At 37.7% G+C, this 16476-nt stretch overlaps 1 protein-coding gene across 1 annotated transcript in view; it reads right to left on the bottom strand.

The window, feature by feature from the left end:
* Window positions 1–4797: 4797 nt before the first annotated feature.
* The window catches only part of LOC145984073 (dual specificity tyrosine-phosphorylation-regulated kinase 2-like), a 141471-nt gene continuing 129792 nt past the window's right edge, over window positions 4798–16476 (bottom strand). The window contains exon 2 of the mRNA XM_083117462.1: window positions 4798–8617. Within this exon, the coding sequence (XP_082973588.1) occupies window positions 7886–8617 (732 nt within the window). The 3' untranslated portion in view covers window positions 4798–7885. The remainder of the gene's footprint in view (window positions 8618–16476) is intronic.

Here is a 16476-nt window from a genome sequence, read left to right as displayed (position 1 = left end):
ATGTACTTTGACATTTTCTTTAAACTAATAGATGTTTATTTACACTGTGAAACACAATATATCGGATACTTGGTAACCAAAAAGTTCTGCTGCCCTCCTTTTTTACCTGTCAAACTGCAGCGCGGCTGTCAAATGCACGGTCAAATATGGTAAGGTCAGCAGTTGTGGGGAGTCGACTTAAGTAACTGGTTTCGTTCTGCAAATGCAAATTGTACGTTCAGAGTAATCCGGTCAAACATGAACATGCTGTAGGAGTAAAGTTTAGTTGTTACTTTAAGTCCACTTTATGCACAGATAGGCCAATCGGGACTGGTCCTACAGTTTAAAGTGGAATCCGAACCACTAAGCACCTCCACCGGGTGTCGAACTCAGGATCCCTGATTACAAGCGGACGACGTTACAACTACGCCATCGGGAGGGAAGTGGGGGGGGAGCAGGCTGCAGAAGTTTAAACTGAAAGGTGACGCCACTGCAGCGACAGAAAATATGCCAGGACTGATGCGAGTGAACACACAGTTCAAAAGTAGTGCAGGGGTGTAAGGGGTGACTGACCTTCCACGTAGTACACCCTGGACTGCTTTTTGCAGACTAACGATGCTCTGGCGACTGGCACTATGATCAGTACAATTCTGTGTGTTGACCTGTTTTTTATCCTTGTTTGTGCTGAGTGTCCCTTTACAGCCTCAGCTTTTAATCTAAGTCAGAATATTTTAAGATTTTAGTTACGAGACATTACAGTTGTGTTATTTGTTATGGTAAGGGTCTGGACCCCGTATAAGGTGACGGGTGCAAAATAGCTTAAATACTGACGTGCCCAAAATTTTACATTCAAATTTAAAAGTAGTGCAGGAAATTCAAACAATGCCAGAACGCACCACGGTCAGGGAGACCCAAAGCACCAATAACGACGTTGTGCAAGTAGTGATTGGCATATGTTTCTTGAAAGGAGATGAGATGAGATGCGTCTCCTGTACGTCAAAGAGCCATGGGTGACACAGCACATACGTGCACTGTGTAGCTCTAGCAATTATTCCCAAGTACAATCAGTCGCAAAGATAGCAGTACACAAATTGCGCATCGCTCTTTCCTTTATATGTGCTTCATCATTCTATGTGTTCAGCCACATAACTAAATATTTAGGCCCCTAGGTAGGATTGTGGTTTGGCGTTCCCCCTCGCTCACACTACCAAGCACAGACATTATGTGCGGGGTGTAAGGAGTGACACTTTCTAGACACACCCGAATATCAACCTTCCTTCCACATAGTACACCCCTGGACTCCATCTGGCGCCTGGGCTCACAGCCAGTATTAATTATCCTATGTGGGGTTCGTGTTTCTGTTCTGTCCATTCCTGTTTGTTTCTCATACATTTCATGTTATCAGCATTCATACTCATCTTCGTCATTAGCCAAAAGTGGCAGAAAAGCGACGTAAAATAAACCAATCCAATGTACGTCGATCGATATTTTCTTCTCGTGACATGGTTTGTGATATTTACACCCAAAAAAATATGAAATGAGGAAACAAAGAAAAACTAATTGAAATAATAATATATGTTACATTTAAAGATTCGTAGTTTCCATTTCTGATTTTAAATACAAGTTCAGCATATTTAAGAATATTTCAATTATGTCTTAGTGTCTGAAGAACATCTTTAAAAACTTACTACTATTAATACTACTTTGGAATACAATAAATTCAAAGTGTAAATTCCTCCGTTGCATATTCTTTGACGTCTTAAAAAGAAAAAAAGCTTTGAATGGCGCACAAGGCTTCAGTCCCTGTAGCCTACCCCTCCCTACGGGCCTGTATGTGTTATTAGGAAATGGTGATGTGCTTGAGCACACCGCTTCATAAGCTCTGCGTATTCCTTCCCTTCGTTTTAATTCTTGATCCCAGAAAAAACAATGAATGAACATGGTAATGGACAATTTGCCTACCGTAATACAGGGTCTCTGGTAGAATTACTACCAATAACAATTGAAAATATCTCCTAAAGCAATAATTCTAGAATAATGATTGATTTTCTTGTCACTGAACTCTCCAAGTTTTATCACTACCCATAAAATAAAATAATTGCTACATATGGTGAGCGTGCGGTACGAGACTAAACTGGCGTGTTTCCCAGTGCGACAGGACGTACACACACTGTATTTACGATTGGCCGTGCTTGCGTATAGTTTGAATTTGTGCCAGGTGGGCTTCGTATTAATAGGCTCTTAAAACTAAAGGCTTTAAGTTTGTTTATGTTTTTTATCAGAGTAAAACTATTTCCAAATTGATTTTTTCTCAACTCGATTCTGAAAATGCAGCGTCCCATTTTATAAAGATGCAAAGTGCATTGCTGTTGAATTTATGACTTCCATCCATGGGCAGCGCCAAAATCTAGGGGTGTGATAATTTAAATGATGGACAAAACGCCCCGTATATCTAATTACGTATTCAACTTTATACATAGTGATCCAGGTCACTATTAATAGTTGTGAAGATTGTCTTTACCTATTTCACAATTATGTGAAGTATCTCTTGACCAACACACAAAAACGTGTCCCTCGCTTGTGTACAACTATAATACAGATATGAAACGAATAGCCATAAAAAAAAAAAAACAAGCATGAAACAGTCAGAAAGAAAAAAATAAATTGCTCGTAAATGCATTGAAATGAATTGTAGTTACGTATATATAGTTATAGTACACAGAGACAAATCGAGACTGAGTTGCACTTTGGACTATCGCCACCGTAGATGGAGGAACAGATCAAAGATGTAATATAATAAACGTACTTGTGTGTTATTGAGTTGAAAATTGGACCGCCTGTGCGTCCATCAGAAGGCAGATCATGTATTGAACCGATATCAGTTTCTCCTCCCCCTCACTTTGATTTACTGAATTTTTCTTTCATCAAGCAAAATAGAGTTGACCAGGGAGCTTTCCAGTATCTCAAAATCTTGAAAGTTTCTTTTGAATGGTTTAAATTTTTTAAGTTGGCAGAGAAATGAACGAATAATGACGAATTTAAGATATTTCTTTCACTAATATTTGAATTATACTCCCGTACAAACTCAAACTTTATTTACGACTCCAGTTCATTTATTAACCCTGTTATGCAGACGGTTTTCAGATACCTTACTCGCCATGTTTCTTCTGCTGCGTTACAACTCCTTGTTACCAACACGCCGTCGTTATTTGTGGTGTAGCCTCCCCCAAAAAGATGTAATTGCAATTGTCTTGTAATCAAGGGTTTCGATTCCAGTTCCGGTAGGGCTACTCAATTGCAATGGAGTGAAGAAGAGAAAAGAAACTTTGTGGTAAAACCTTAGACAAAAACTTTAGTCCAGTCTAACAGAAATTCGCAATTCATTTCATCTGTCCTGAATTAAATATTTTAATTGAACTACTTATTTCCACAAAGAAGAAAATTTCGTTTGAAATTGTATGCTGCAAGAATAATGACCCCTGAAATTAAGGAGTCAGGCTCCTTTATTGTCGTAATTTAGCACTGAAGAGAGAACACGATATACAGCGTGCCCACAAAGTCCTGCTACCATTACAATGAAACATAGATCCTAAACTATATGAGATAAAGACATGCGGTTTTTTGCAACGTGTTCTACAGCTCTCAAAGTTTTAATAAGTAGTGGTATTTTATTATTATTATTATTATTTTAATTTTTTATTGTTTGCAGATTATGTTTTGAGCGACAATGACGACAGCACAGGAGAAGGCACAATGTGTGTGGTATGCTGAGTCTGGTAATTGTAAATACAACTTTGAGAGCTGTAGAACACGTTGCAAAAAACCGCATGTCTTTCTCTCATATAGCTTAGGAGTTAAGTTTCATTTAGAAGTTAAGTTTCATTGTAACGGTAGCAGGACTTTGTGGACACGCTGTATATTTCACTTTCGTCTACTTGATACCGACTTCTTTCTTAAAGTTAAGAACTGTACAAAACGTGAGTTTTCCACCTATAACAAACAATATAGTGAAATTTGGAAAGCGTAATGGTTTGTTATGATTGGAATAATCGACTGATTATGTCTAAATTACAAGGAAAGTATTCGCATTTCTCCCAGTTTATGTAGCTTCATCAGAAATAATGCTTGATGAGTAGGTTAAAGTGATGAAGGGACAAAACAGTGTCTATGACCACGTCGAGTTTCGAACCTGAAACCTTCGAAGGAAAAATCTATTACTAAACGTACTGGACCGCCGTTGAATTTTGCCCCTTGGGGTTTTAAAACTCTTTGACAATTTACTTTACAACTTGGCACACACAGAAGTTGTACTATGTAGAAATTTAAGCGAAAAATTCAGGCTCGACAAGGACTCGAACCTATATGTCTTGCATACTGTGCCAGAGGCTGGGGTTCGAATCCTGGTCCAGCTTGCATTTCTCACTTAAATATCTACATATTTGACAAAAGCAATTCTACCATTATTCACTGGTTTTCTTCATTGCTTGTAATTCATGTAATTTCTTTTAAATATCGAAGTTTTTCCCCTGACTGGTTAACAACTGATTATCTACACTGTTACCAGTAAAAAGTATTACAAATATTGTATTTTTTTTTCAAATCATTACAAGTATTACAAAATCTTTTTTTTTTTTTTTTGCAGAAAAGAATAAGCGTGTCAAACATAGTCAAATTTATCCTTGTTGCAAAAGGTCACAATTTGAATATTCGCTTAGAGATAACTTGACCGAATACACTGCTGGCTATTTACTGGGGAATATTTTAAGTACCACATAAAATTGTTAGGATAAGAAAATAAAAGTAAGAAAGGAATTAATTTCTGTGCGCAAATGCACATTTATTTATACACTTCTTTCATGATATATGCCTTTCACAGTGTCATCACTATGATGTAGATGCATTCACAACTGACAGAGCACAAAGACATATGGCTCAATTGACTTATAAAAAAATCAGAAAATATCACAAATACAAAAAGAAAGACACACAAAATGCCTGAGACATTCAAAAACAAGGACTTGACCCTCACATTTACGTTGCACTGAATTAAGCATTCCACAGATTTTTAATATCTTTTTACAGTGGGTCAAAATTCATATAAAATGAATGGATAATTATATACATAGAATTAATAATTCTAATGGACAATCAATGACTCATTCCTGCAACTAGCAAGACATATTTACAAATAAGCTTCCTATTCATCTGTAAAACAGCTGAATAATCCAGCATGCAGTTTGTTGTCATATATTTGCCAGAATGATGTGAGCACACTTAACATGTAGAAGGAAGTAAACATACAGAAATATATGCCACAAGAATAAAATAAGAATCTTACATAAAGATCTGCCTAAAACTTCATTAGTAATTACGAATATCAGAAACTAATTATTCCTTTCTCATAGGCAATTTCAACCCAGTATTGAATCAGAACATAAAATAAATCAAGGTTCTACAACTGTTAAAACTTTGGTCAATATGTTTTATAAAAACGCTATCAGCGTTGATAAATGCATTCAAATTTTTCAAGACAGACGTTAATTTACTTCAGTTTAACATTACTTTTACTTACAGTTGCACAACATAAGTTTGTTGCAATATTTGGGCCTAAATAAGTAAACTCTCAAATTTCGCTGGTTGCAAATCATTTCTTAATAACTACTTCTCCATAGTTATTGTCCCCCAAAATAATTAATTGCAAAAAGCCATGCAATTGAATTACAATAAATATTACTTGAAATAAAAATGTGAATTAATTGTAAATGCACTAAATAAGGCACATTATCCCAAGCTGGGCGTTGAGGTCTTTTTTTATACCATTATAAAAGAGAAGCAGATTTTTATTTCATTATATGGATATTATTGTATTGAATAATGGCTTCAATAATGTTCCTGAAATATTTTTTGAAACCTGCTTTCCCAAGCAAAATCTCTGTTTAATTACTTGCTTGAATAAATACACTTGTCACAAGTTATGACTAGGCAAAACCTGCACGTAAGGACACTTGAAGTAATGGGTTAATGTCATTTTTGAAGATAGAGAGAAACTAGTTCCTGATACTCGTTATTGCACGTTTCAATCTATAAGCGTAAATTACTGCATGAAATGAGATAAAATCATTTTCAACTTGATTCATGGAAATAAATAAGCAATTTTACACACTTCCCTACAAAAGACGAGCATGAATCAGGTCGAAACTAGAAATGTTTAAAAAAACAGGCTGCTTGTTAATTCATTCTGTCACATGCGTTTTTTTTTAAATATGCAATTATTATTTTACAGATATAAAAATGCTTCCTCTATGTTCTTCCAAGTGAATATGGAATAAAACTGAAGCCTTGATAAAAATGTTAATTCAAGAGTCGACAATAGACAATTCATTATATATATATTTTAAAAATCTTTTTATCTCAATTATTTGGAAAATAATTGTTCAAATTAAAGTGCTGAGCAAAATAGTATACATTTCCTTCAGTCTAAAGATTAAGCAATCTCACTCACACAAACCTTAATATTACAGACTCGGATTTAACAACCTAATTGTTTTTCTTAGAATGTTTTCTTATAAATGTGCACTGTGTTATACATTAGTTAACTGCCGTTTAAATAACGCAACAGTATCTAGGAATATATTCTTTAAGAATATATCTAGCTGCCACTGGTAAAAATCAGCTTTAAAGTCAAAACTTTAAGTTATTGTAAAATTTGTAAAAAATATATAACTGAATACAAGTATATATCCAGAATATTAAATAACGCAATCAAAGACAAATAAGTGAAAGTTTGAGAACGACTTGCATGGTTAGCAGGAAATATTTTCTACAAGTTAAAATGTGCCATTAATGAGATTGCTTGCTCTTCAGTCACAATCACAGGGCTTAAACTGAACTGTGAATCGCTTACATTATTTAAACAAACAACATGATCACAAAGAAACAACACGAGTTCCAGTTCTGATGGCTCTTCACTGAATCTAAAGAACTAAAGTAAATCATCTTTTTGAAGAACGTAACATGTAACTGGCAAAATATTTACGTGGCATGTATTACTGGAGAAACAATTGACAACATGTTTTACTCGCATTCTTATCTACCACAAAAGCAGTATCTAGAAATTACACCAATAACACAAGGCAGAGTGCTGTTTAACTGCTAACATGCTTTTATTAAATCAACTGTGAAACTCAAACTATGAATTCACTGCTACTTCTTGCCATATGAGGATCCACACAACCGCAGTCACTAGGTTTTTGGACATCACAATGAGAATGCACTGCTTTCTATGTGTAATAAAACTTACACACGCAGTACATAAAATAAAATAAGAATAATATTTATAATTAAAATTCAACAAGCTTTGGTTTGTATGACTGTAACTGCAACAGATGTTGTGCACAGAGAAATACGACAGCATAATTAATAGGAAATGTCAAGACCGACTGTTTTTGCTAGTTTCCACAACGGATGCAGTGCTTAATTTCCTTTGGTACGAGGTAATTGTGACCACATGACTGAGCATGAGCTACACCACTCACACTTTGAGGATCTAAAGGCTATCCACATGTATAAGATTGATGACTACAATTTGCAGACAACATTACATCACAGCGGACGGTACTATATGTTACTTGAACGAGATCTAAGACAATGCTAATCTGAGATGTTGGTATCCTATACACGGGCTGCACAACTTTTCTTCACTGTCGTGTGATGCCTTATGTCTAGTGTGTAGGCAACCTTCGTACTTACAAATTTATTTTTTCTTCTTTTTTTTAGGAAGCACGCATACACATTTGCACATTCACACACAACGCACGCTACACATTTTTATATACAATGCACATGCATAAATACACACACACACATACAGACACACAACATAGTCTTCCAGCAGTAATCCCACGTGTTATGTTATGGTGTTCGGGATTTGGGGCAATTTCGTGGAGTGGTGTGAATGACGGGAGTGAATTGTGCTAGAACCATCATCAGACAGCTGCACCCGCAGCTTGGCACTTGATCCACTGCCTATAGTGTTGGTTTTACTGGAGTTTCTGGATGAGCTTGGAGTCCTCAAAGCCGAAGAAGGGCTCTCACTCTTCTCTGCCGGGGGGCGCGGCAGTCGTCGCCTTAGCCACGCGTGCCTGAGAGCGGCACCAGGAGTCATCCGGACGTCTGGATCCCACTCCAGACACCGGCGAATAAAGTCAAGGAACAAAGTATCATCACAGCCCTTTAGAGCCCTTTGGAGATCTTTTGACCCAGGAGGTCCACGTGGTTTTCCTCGCCGAGACAATCCTCCACTGAGGACTGTGGTACCGTCCGGCAACGTGGTGGCAGTGCAGTAGCGAGGATAACCTTTGGAACTGATAAAGTTCTTGGAGCGTTTCGATTGGTCCAGGAGCTTTTGGGGTGGCATTCCAAGAAGCTCAATGATGCACGCAAGTTGATCTCCTTCATCTTCACCAGGTAACAGAGGAAAACCTGTGAGGAGCTCGGCCAAGATACAACCTAGACTCCACATGTCTATTGGCATTCCATAACGTGCTCCCAAGATGACTTCTGGGGCACGGTAGAATCGAGACTGGATATATGTGTAGACTCGTTGATGCTCGTAGCAACTTGAGCCGAAGTCGATCACCTGAAAAGATAAGATAAATGACGTCATAAGTAACTAGAAAAGGAAATCAACACATATTATACAATGTAAATCAAATAAACAATTATCTTGATTTAGAAGCTACATTTCTAGTAACATAATTCAACATCCAGCTGTTGTTTATAAACCAATATATTGATCGGTTAGGTTAAAAAGTAAATTAGTTCACACACAATCTGAATCTTGTACAAACATAACAGATAATATTACGACACGTTAATATCATATGATAAGTCTAAAAAAGAATAACTACTGACAACTATTTATCTCATAATTTTGTTCTCTCTTCGTAACTGAATTGCAGAAGGTAAATATTTATCTTTGCCCTGAAAGATTTTTTCGTGACTTATCATATCTGTTTATATAGCTCTTTAGACGTGAGCATTACATCACATTCTTCGGTACATAAGCTGATAAAAATGCAACCTACTTTAACTACATCAGAACACGGCTATTGCATAAGAAAATTCAAACCCGCTCACATTCCAGCTGATGTTCATGGGGCAAAGTTGTAAAGTGTGAACGATATACTAATGATATACGAGTACACTAATTAAAATAGATATTATATTTAGGGATGGTACCGAGACTTAACTGTCCGAGACTTTGGTATGATATTGAAAAATTTAAATAAATCCAAATAGCAACCATCTGCTTATTTATAGATACATCATATACCGGGTGGTCCAAAAATCCCGGAACGGTCAAATATCGTGAGAAATACACATCGCATCGGAAAACGAAAAAATACGTGTTTAATAAGTGAAAGAAAGCCATTGAATGATATCACACTTGATTCCCCACCCCCGCCCCCTGAGGGTGGGGCGGGAGCAACTGTGAAATTTGAAATGGAAACCCCCATTTTGTATTGTAGAATCGGATTTTACTTAAGAAAATAACCCGGTTTCTGTACTACATTTCGTGTAACCCAGGAACAACGACGTGGACGTAATAGTATTTTGTTCCCATCCCCTCGCCTCTGTTGTGACCGGAACTTAATTACCAGCTCACCACCGCCTTTTCTCCGTTCCCAACGTCGAAAAGCATAAAGGTCTGAATTGATCATTGTTTACGTTACGGCCCGATTTTGTTTTTCTTCCGCGCTCCCATAGGGCCGCTCGAAGGCGACTGGTCTTATATCTGGCGACTCTATGCGGGTATGCGATTACCTTGACGTGCGTCGGCAGTACGCTGCGTGAGCAGTTCCCAACCAACAACGATACACACACAGTGGGCTCACTCATCGTGCCACCAGGTCGGTTCGGCGTGAGGAGCTGCCTGTAATCTACCACGGTGAAGGTCGCGTGCTTAAGGCGATCGTTGTGTAAGAGGAGATATCTTACAGAATGTGAAAGTGGGCGGTCAAATTTAGTTTCAGTAGCCCTGTGTGCATTCTTTGCAACTCACGAAGGGGGGAGGGGGAATCATACTGTATTATTAATAGGTCTACGAAAGAATAGAAAATCCATTACTGTTCGTATTCTGTCAACGATGGCATTGTCAGATAGGGAAAGAAAGGATAACAGTTCTCATGATGCGGGGGTTTGGTGACAGGGAACGATCATACGTAGACGTTGCGCATTTATTCAACAATACGTTCCCGAATCGTGCACCTATTTCAAAATATACTGTTTATCGAACCGTTGATCGCTTCGAAAGAACTGGAGCAGTCAGGGATGATCCACGATGTGGAAGACCTAAAACTGCTACAAACGACGAGAAATCTTTGGAAGTTCTAATGCATTTCCAAGAAAACGCCCATACTTCGAGTCGAAAAGTAGCTCAACAAACCGAAGTAAGTAAAACATCTATCCTTAGAATTGTGAAGTCGCATCGGTATCATCTGTACAAAATAAAACTAGTGCAAGAACTAATCGGAGATGACTATGATCGTAGACTTGAATACTGGGAGGAAATGATGCTACGATTTGACAGAAATAATCGATTTCTGTTTCGACAGAAATAATCGATTTCTGTGGTGGACTTGTTTCTCCGATGAAGCTACCTTTGAGCAGTGTTGCCAAGTTGGCCCTTTTGGGGCCAGAACTGGCCCTTTGGAGTACGTCCTCAGCCCCAAAATTCAGCAAAAGCCCCAAGGGGCTTTTTAGCCCTACAGAGAGAAATCTTGCTACAAATCTAGCCCTTTCAGTAATGAAATGTTTATTGGTATTTCAGTAAACTGCAAAGAAGAATTCACTTAACCGACCCTCCTCTGCACCTGCAAGCTCGTCCTGCGACCCCTCCTGGGGAGCAGGTAGCAAGTGCACATTGTCACTTTATCCCCTTGTTTCTGGTTTTGGTATGCTGTGTAGCCCGAGGCGAATTACGGATAACGTCGATTCCAGAAAATACGAATCTTTGTTCAGTTGCATTGCATCTGGTCCTTGAAAGTTCACAGAAGTGCGGTGCGGAATCGACGAATCGTTCGTAACAGTGAGGCTCGCCCAGAGACTAGTTCGTGCGTGCGGCCGTGTGTGTGTTTGAGTGTACGTGTGCATATATATGAAGGAGGAATATGACGAAAATGTGTAATGCTTTTGTGTAATCTACTGCACCAAATTTACGGGGGAAATAAATTATTTAAGTTAAGAAAATTTAATTTTCTTGAGCGTATGCCCCTCATCTTGACAGTTGATTAGTTGTGGTTCTTGAGTTTCATAAATTTTGCACCAAAACACCCAAGAATTAAGAACCAGATTTTTTTTCAGTGCGCAGCCGCACCTTTGTAAATCTAGCCCCTTGGATGTGAATTTTAGCTCCATTTTGGGTGCGATTTAGCCCGTTTTTCTCTCGTGCTGTTGGCAACACTGCCTTTGAGTTGAGCGGATCTGTCAACCGGCATAACATGAGGTATTCGGCCACAGAGAATCGCCACTGGATGAGGGAGCATCGTACACAGTACCCGCAAAAAGTTAACGTTTGGGCTGGAATATTGTGTAATCGTATTATCGGGCCATACTTCATTGATGGCAATTTGACATCTGAAAAGTACATCAATTTGTTGACCAATGAGATAATACCTGAAATACAAACTATCGTTGGGGATGCATTTGTGAATGTTTGGTATCAACAAGATGGAGCTCAAGTTCATTTTGCTTTAATTGTTCGCAATAATGTGCTGAACAACGTTTTCCCTGACAGGTGGATTGGTAGAAGGGCACCATAGAGTGGTCACCGAGGTCACCCGATTTGACACCTCTTGATTTCTTCTACTGGGGATACTTGAAAAACGTAGTTTTTGAAACCAAACCCAACGATATCGAGGAATTGAAATACAGAATTCGTACAGTGTCAAATTCAATTAGTCTGGAGATGTTACAGAATATTTCCAATGCTGTGTATCTTCGGTTGGGACTGTGCCAAGAAAAGGGGGGATACCAATTTCAGCAGGAAATGAATTGAGATTGGCGAGAACGCCGAATGGTGAGAGGCGATGGGACTCACCTAAAACAAGCACCCTGATGGGAACAAAATACTATTACGTCCACGTCGTTGTTCCTGGGTTACGCGAAATGTAGTACAGAAACCCGGTTATTTTCTTACGTAGAATCCGATTCTACAATACAAAATGGGGGTTTCCATTTCAAATTTCACCCCAGGGGGCGGGGGTGGGGAATCAAATGTGATATCATTGAATAGTTTTCTTTCACTTATTAAACACGTATTTTTTTCATTTTCCGATTCGATGTGCATTTCTCACGATATTTGACCGTTCCGGGACTTTTGGACCACCCGGTATATATTTTGTTTTATAGTAATTACGAAGTCAATACATTAGTGGCAATTGTGATTTTGTGCTGCGTGGTTACGAGCCTGAGACCTGAGACACTGTCAAGTCTCGTCTTGTCCCGATACCACCTCTAACTGAAATATGCCCAGTATCATGTGCTCACATCCAATTCTGCTAAAAGTAATCTTTTATAACAAGGAACACGGAAATATAATGTTACCCTCCATATTGGCGGATTCACAGTCCACAATGCCAAGAGTAAGAAAAGGGAAAGGAATCTACTGACGAAATAATGTAATATTTTACACACGTAAATTAAACTAAACTAACTCACTAATGCAAAATCACCGTCATTTAAAAGTTTAGTGGCAACTCAAATGGGCAATAATGAGGAGAAAAGGCAGTTAAAATTAGCAAACGAAAATTTGGAAAATCGTCTTTTGATTCTTTAAAACTCTAAATTTGTTTTAAGTCTACTTTATGCTCAGACAGGCTAATCAGAACTGAAACTTCAGTTTAAAGTGGAATCCGAACCACCGTGTTTCCACCGGAGACCGAACACAGGAACCTTTACAAATCGACAGCGTTACCAAGGCACCATAGAGGAGGACCATTCATTAGCTCAAAAGGGTAAATACATTTTCTGCTGGGGAAATTGTTTTAAATTGTCCACGAGAGAAAACACAAAAAAGGGGCGAATGAAAATTATTTGTGTAGAAAAGATTATTAAAATCACAGTGATCATCCTATATAAGGTATTTACATCAAAGCCTATTTTTAGTACAGAAGTAACACCTCGGTGGTCAGCGATTTCGCTACCTAAGGATCCAGATTCAAGTTCTGGTGTATGGATGAGTGTTTCTTTGTTGAGTGCACTATTATCAATACCATCTAATCATTATTCATACTACTTGCCGCGATACAGAGAGAAAGAAATCTATGTAAAATAAGAAAAATACAAATGTAGTATACCACAAGATATATTTAAACTAGCCTTGAAACAGTATCGAAACTGAAAAATGCATTAGAGAAAATAACAATTACAGTAGTAACATCAAGATCAGAGATTCGTAATTTTATTATTTTATTAATTTAGATATTTAAAATTAATGTAATACATTTCGACAAAATAGCAGTTTGTGCTGCATTCCAACGGATTCACATAGATAACATACGAAAATCGTAAAGACATCTTATAAAAATGAAAGTGTGTTGAGCATATAAATTTGTTGGCTTCTCATTTGCATAGTTTTTTTTTTACCTATATTCTTAATAGCAATACCCTGTATGAAAGTATAGCGTTTCCGTTTAAGTAGTTTATCGGTGGACTTCCTGTTGTTTTATATTGATTGTGTGCGTGACCCTCCGGGCTAGCAGCTATCATAGCTTCCGGTCGTATCTTTGGTGAGCTGAACTTGTTTTCATCCAATTAACTTTTCTGGTTAAATGAACGCACATTGGTAACTTTCCCATTTCAATATGTAGGTTATTGGGTTACATGTTTGGTGCACAAAGCTAATAAGTCAACATGCATTCACATTGAGACAATATTTAATTATATTAATGTTCACGTAAAGAAAAATGATTATTCGATTTTACCGAAAATTTTCTTCTTGTGTTGATTTTCATTTTAAGTTCGTAATATTTTGAAAATCAATGTGCTATGATTTATTTTTATGTTCTGGAACAATAACATATTATATGGGGCCTCCATGATGGCGAAGTGGTAGCGTCGTTGCCTTGTAATCAAGGGGTCCCGGGTTCGATACCCGGTGGAAGTACATAGTGGTTCGGATTCCACTTTAAACTGTAGGTCCAGTCCCGATTAGCCTTTCTGTGCCTAAAGTGAACTTAAAACAACAATTCAATCAATCATTAAAAGCAGGGCACTAAAAGTAAGCACTAAGGCTATTTTCCACCCGTCACATAGAACAAAATTCTTAGGTTTAACGTTTTCCTAAAAAAAAAATAAAAAAAATTCTTAAATTCATGTCACTGAGACGAACACGTTACCGCAGTAAAAATCAATGCTGGTTATGTTTCACTCCATACCTTTCATGAAAAGCTGAGAGCACAGTCCACATAAGCATATAACACAGGTAAAAAAAGTTGAGTATTTTACTAAAGATGTGTCCAGGCATCAGATTATTGAATGTACAGTCACGAACACTTCTGGTATTCAACTACCTCACAGATTTTCAATGGAATCCTTACAACTCACAAGTGTCCGTGACTGTACTATGTGGAAAATAGGTTGATATCTGACAACAAGTACATTCTGTGTGTCAGCAAGGCTGTAAAGCGAAATCGAATTTACACGAAAATTGTACAAGAACAACAAAATCAGAATTTGTTCTCTCTTTCTCTCCTGGAGTTTAGGATTTGCATTGCAGCTTTTCCCCACGAAAGCAGGAAGCAGATATGAAGTGCCGTTGGGCGTGAAGTAAGATGGCACAATTAACTGCAAGAGAAATCAACTCTAGTGCAGTTTCCGTTTTTCAAGATTTCCCCCATCGAACACACAAAAAAAGGGAGGGGTTTGAGTTTTTGTTTCAAGTCCACTTCCTGCACAGAGAGTCTAATCGAGACTGACCTAGTGTTTAAAATGGGATCCGAACTACTATGTACCTCCGCCGGGATCCCTGAAATACAAGATGACTTTATCACTACGCAATAGATTGATTGAGTTGGTGTTTTTAGTCCACTTTATGCACAGTAAGGCTAACTGGGACTGGACCTACAGTTTAAAGTGGGATCCGAACCACCATATGCCTCCACCGGCTATCAAACCCGGGACCACTACGCAATAGAGAAGGCCCAAAACGGAGGGGAGGTATTTTGTATACCGTGCACACACTTCTATATGTATATACCTGAAGTATTTACCCTTATGTAAAGTCAGGTTTATTATTGGTTTCACATAGTATTCTCGAGGACGATCGTTGTTCAGAACTAAGATGATATTCCGAAGGTGAATGATTCGCCGATGGTATACAACTGTAAATATGGTAGATGATTTTAAATATTTTTGTTGAACACCAAAGCATGGTCACTTGTATGTTTCTGTGCAATGCACAAACAGTGAACGAATGAACTAAGAAGATAAACGGTGTCCAGACAAGGAACAAGGGGCCTTCCCAACTTTCAGTTTTCTCTCTTTCTTTCTAGAAAGACAATAGAATCGTGAGGTCTGAATGAAATTACGAAGCATCTGAGGAATACGAAAGAGGGTTCATTTTAAAGGTTACATAAATATTACATTGTATTTCTTCTTTTCTCCAGAATTGTCGGATGAGACGTTTAAAACAAAAATATCACTTAATTACAACAAGTTCTAAATTTATTATTCCATTTAAAGTTGAGAAAGTACTACAATAACTGCGAGATTTTTTCTTTCTTTGCTTGCTTTGCGAAACGGGAGGATTGAACTATCGCTGGATTCAAATGAAAACAGCACAAGCATTGACTACACTTTGTAAGGATATAAATTCCCTTTTTGAGGGGACCGAAGCAAAATAATAATAAAATGATTCTTAAGGCTGGCCAATTACATACAAGCTACATAATGAAACATTAATTTCTTCATACAAATAGATTTTCCGAATGTGGTGTGTGAATGAAGAAATTAAAGAGGAAATGGAAAACACGATTAACTCAGGTTATACATGTTACTTTGTTGCGCTTAAATTTTTATTAAATAGTCTCAAATAAAGTTGAAATATTTATTTATTCGTTTATTTCTTGTTTTGAATGGCGAAATTAAGGCACACTCTATTTCTTCCACTTACTTCTTCTACTTTAAATTTTACAAATTGATTGTAATACATAATAGTTTGAAAAATAAATAAAAGTGCCTGTGGTATTATATGGGTGCGAAACTTGTCTGTGGTGATACCTTCTATTAAAGGAACACAAATTAAAGAGTTCGGGGATGTGAAATATCTGAACTCAATAGACGAAAAAACAGGTCAATGGAGACAGTGGCAAGGACAGTTTACTTTCCCTTGGTACATCAGTTTTAGCATAGTGCGGGAGCAAAAGTAGCAAAAAGTTGGGGGAGGGGCAACCGCCCCCCAATCGCTGACACTGAATGGTGAAGTTCAAATAATAC

The sequence above is a fragment of the Lepisma saccharinum genome, chromosome 2 (genome assembly GCF_977018435.1).
Source record: "Lepisma saccharinum chromosome 2, izLepSacc3.1, whole genome shotgun sequence".
Taxonomy (NCBI): Eukaryota; Metazoa; Arthropoda; class Insecta; order Zygentoma; family Lepismatidae; genus Lepisma; species Lepisma saccharinum.
This window is presented reverse-complemented; position numbering and strand designations above follow the sequence as displayed.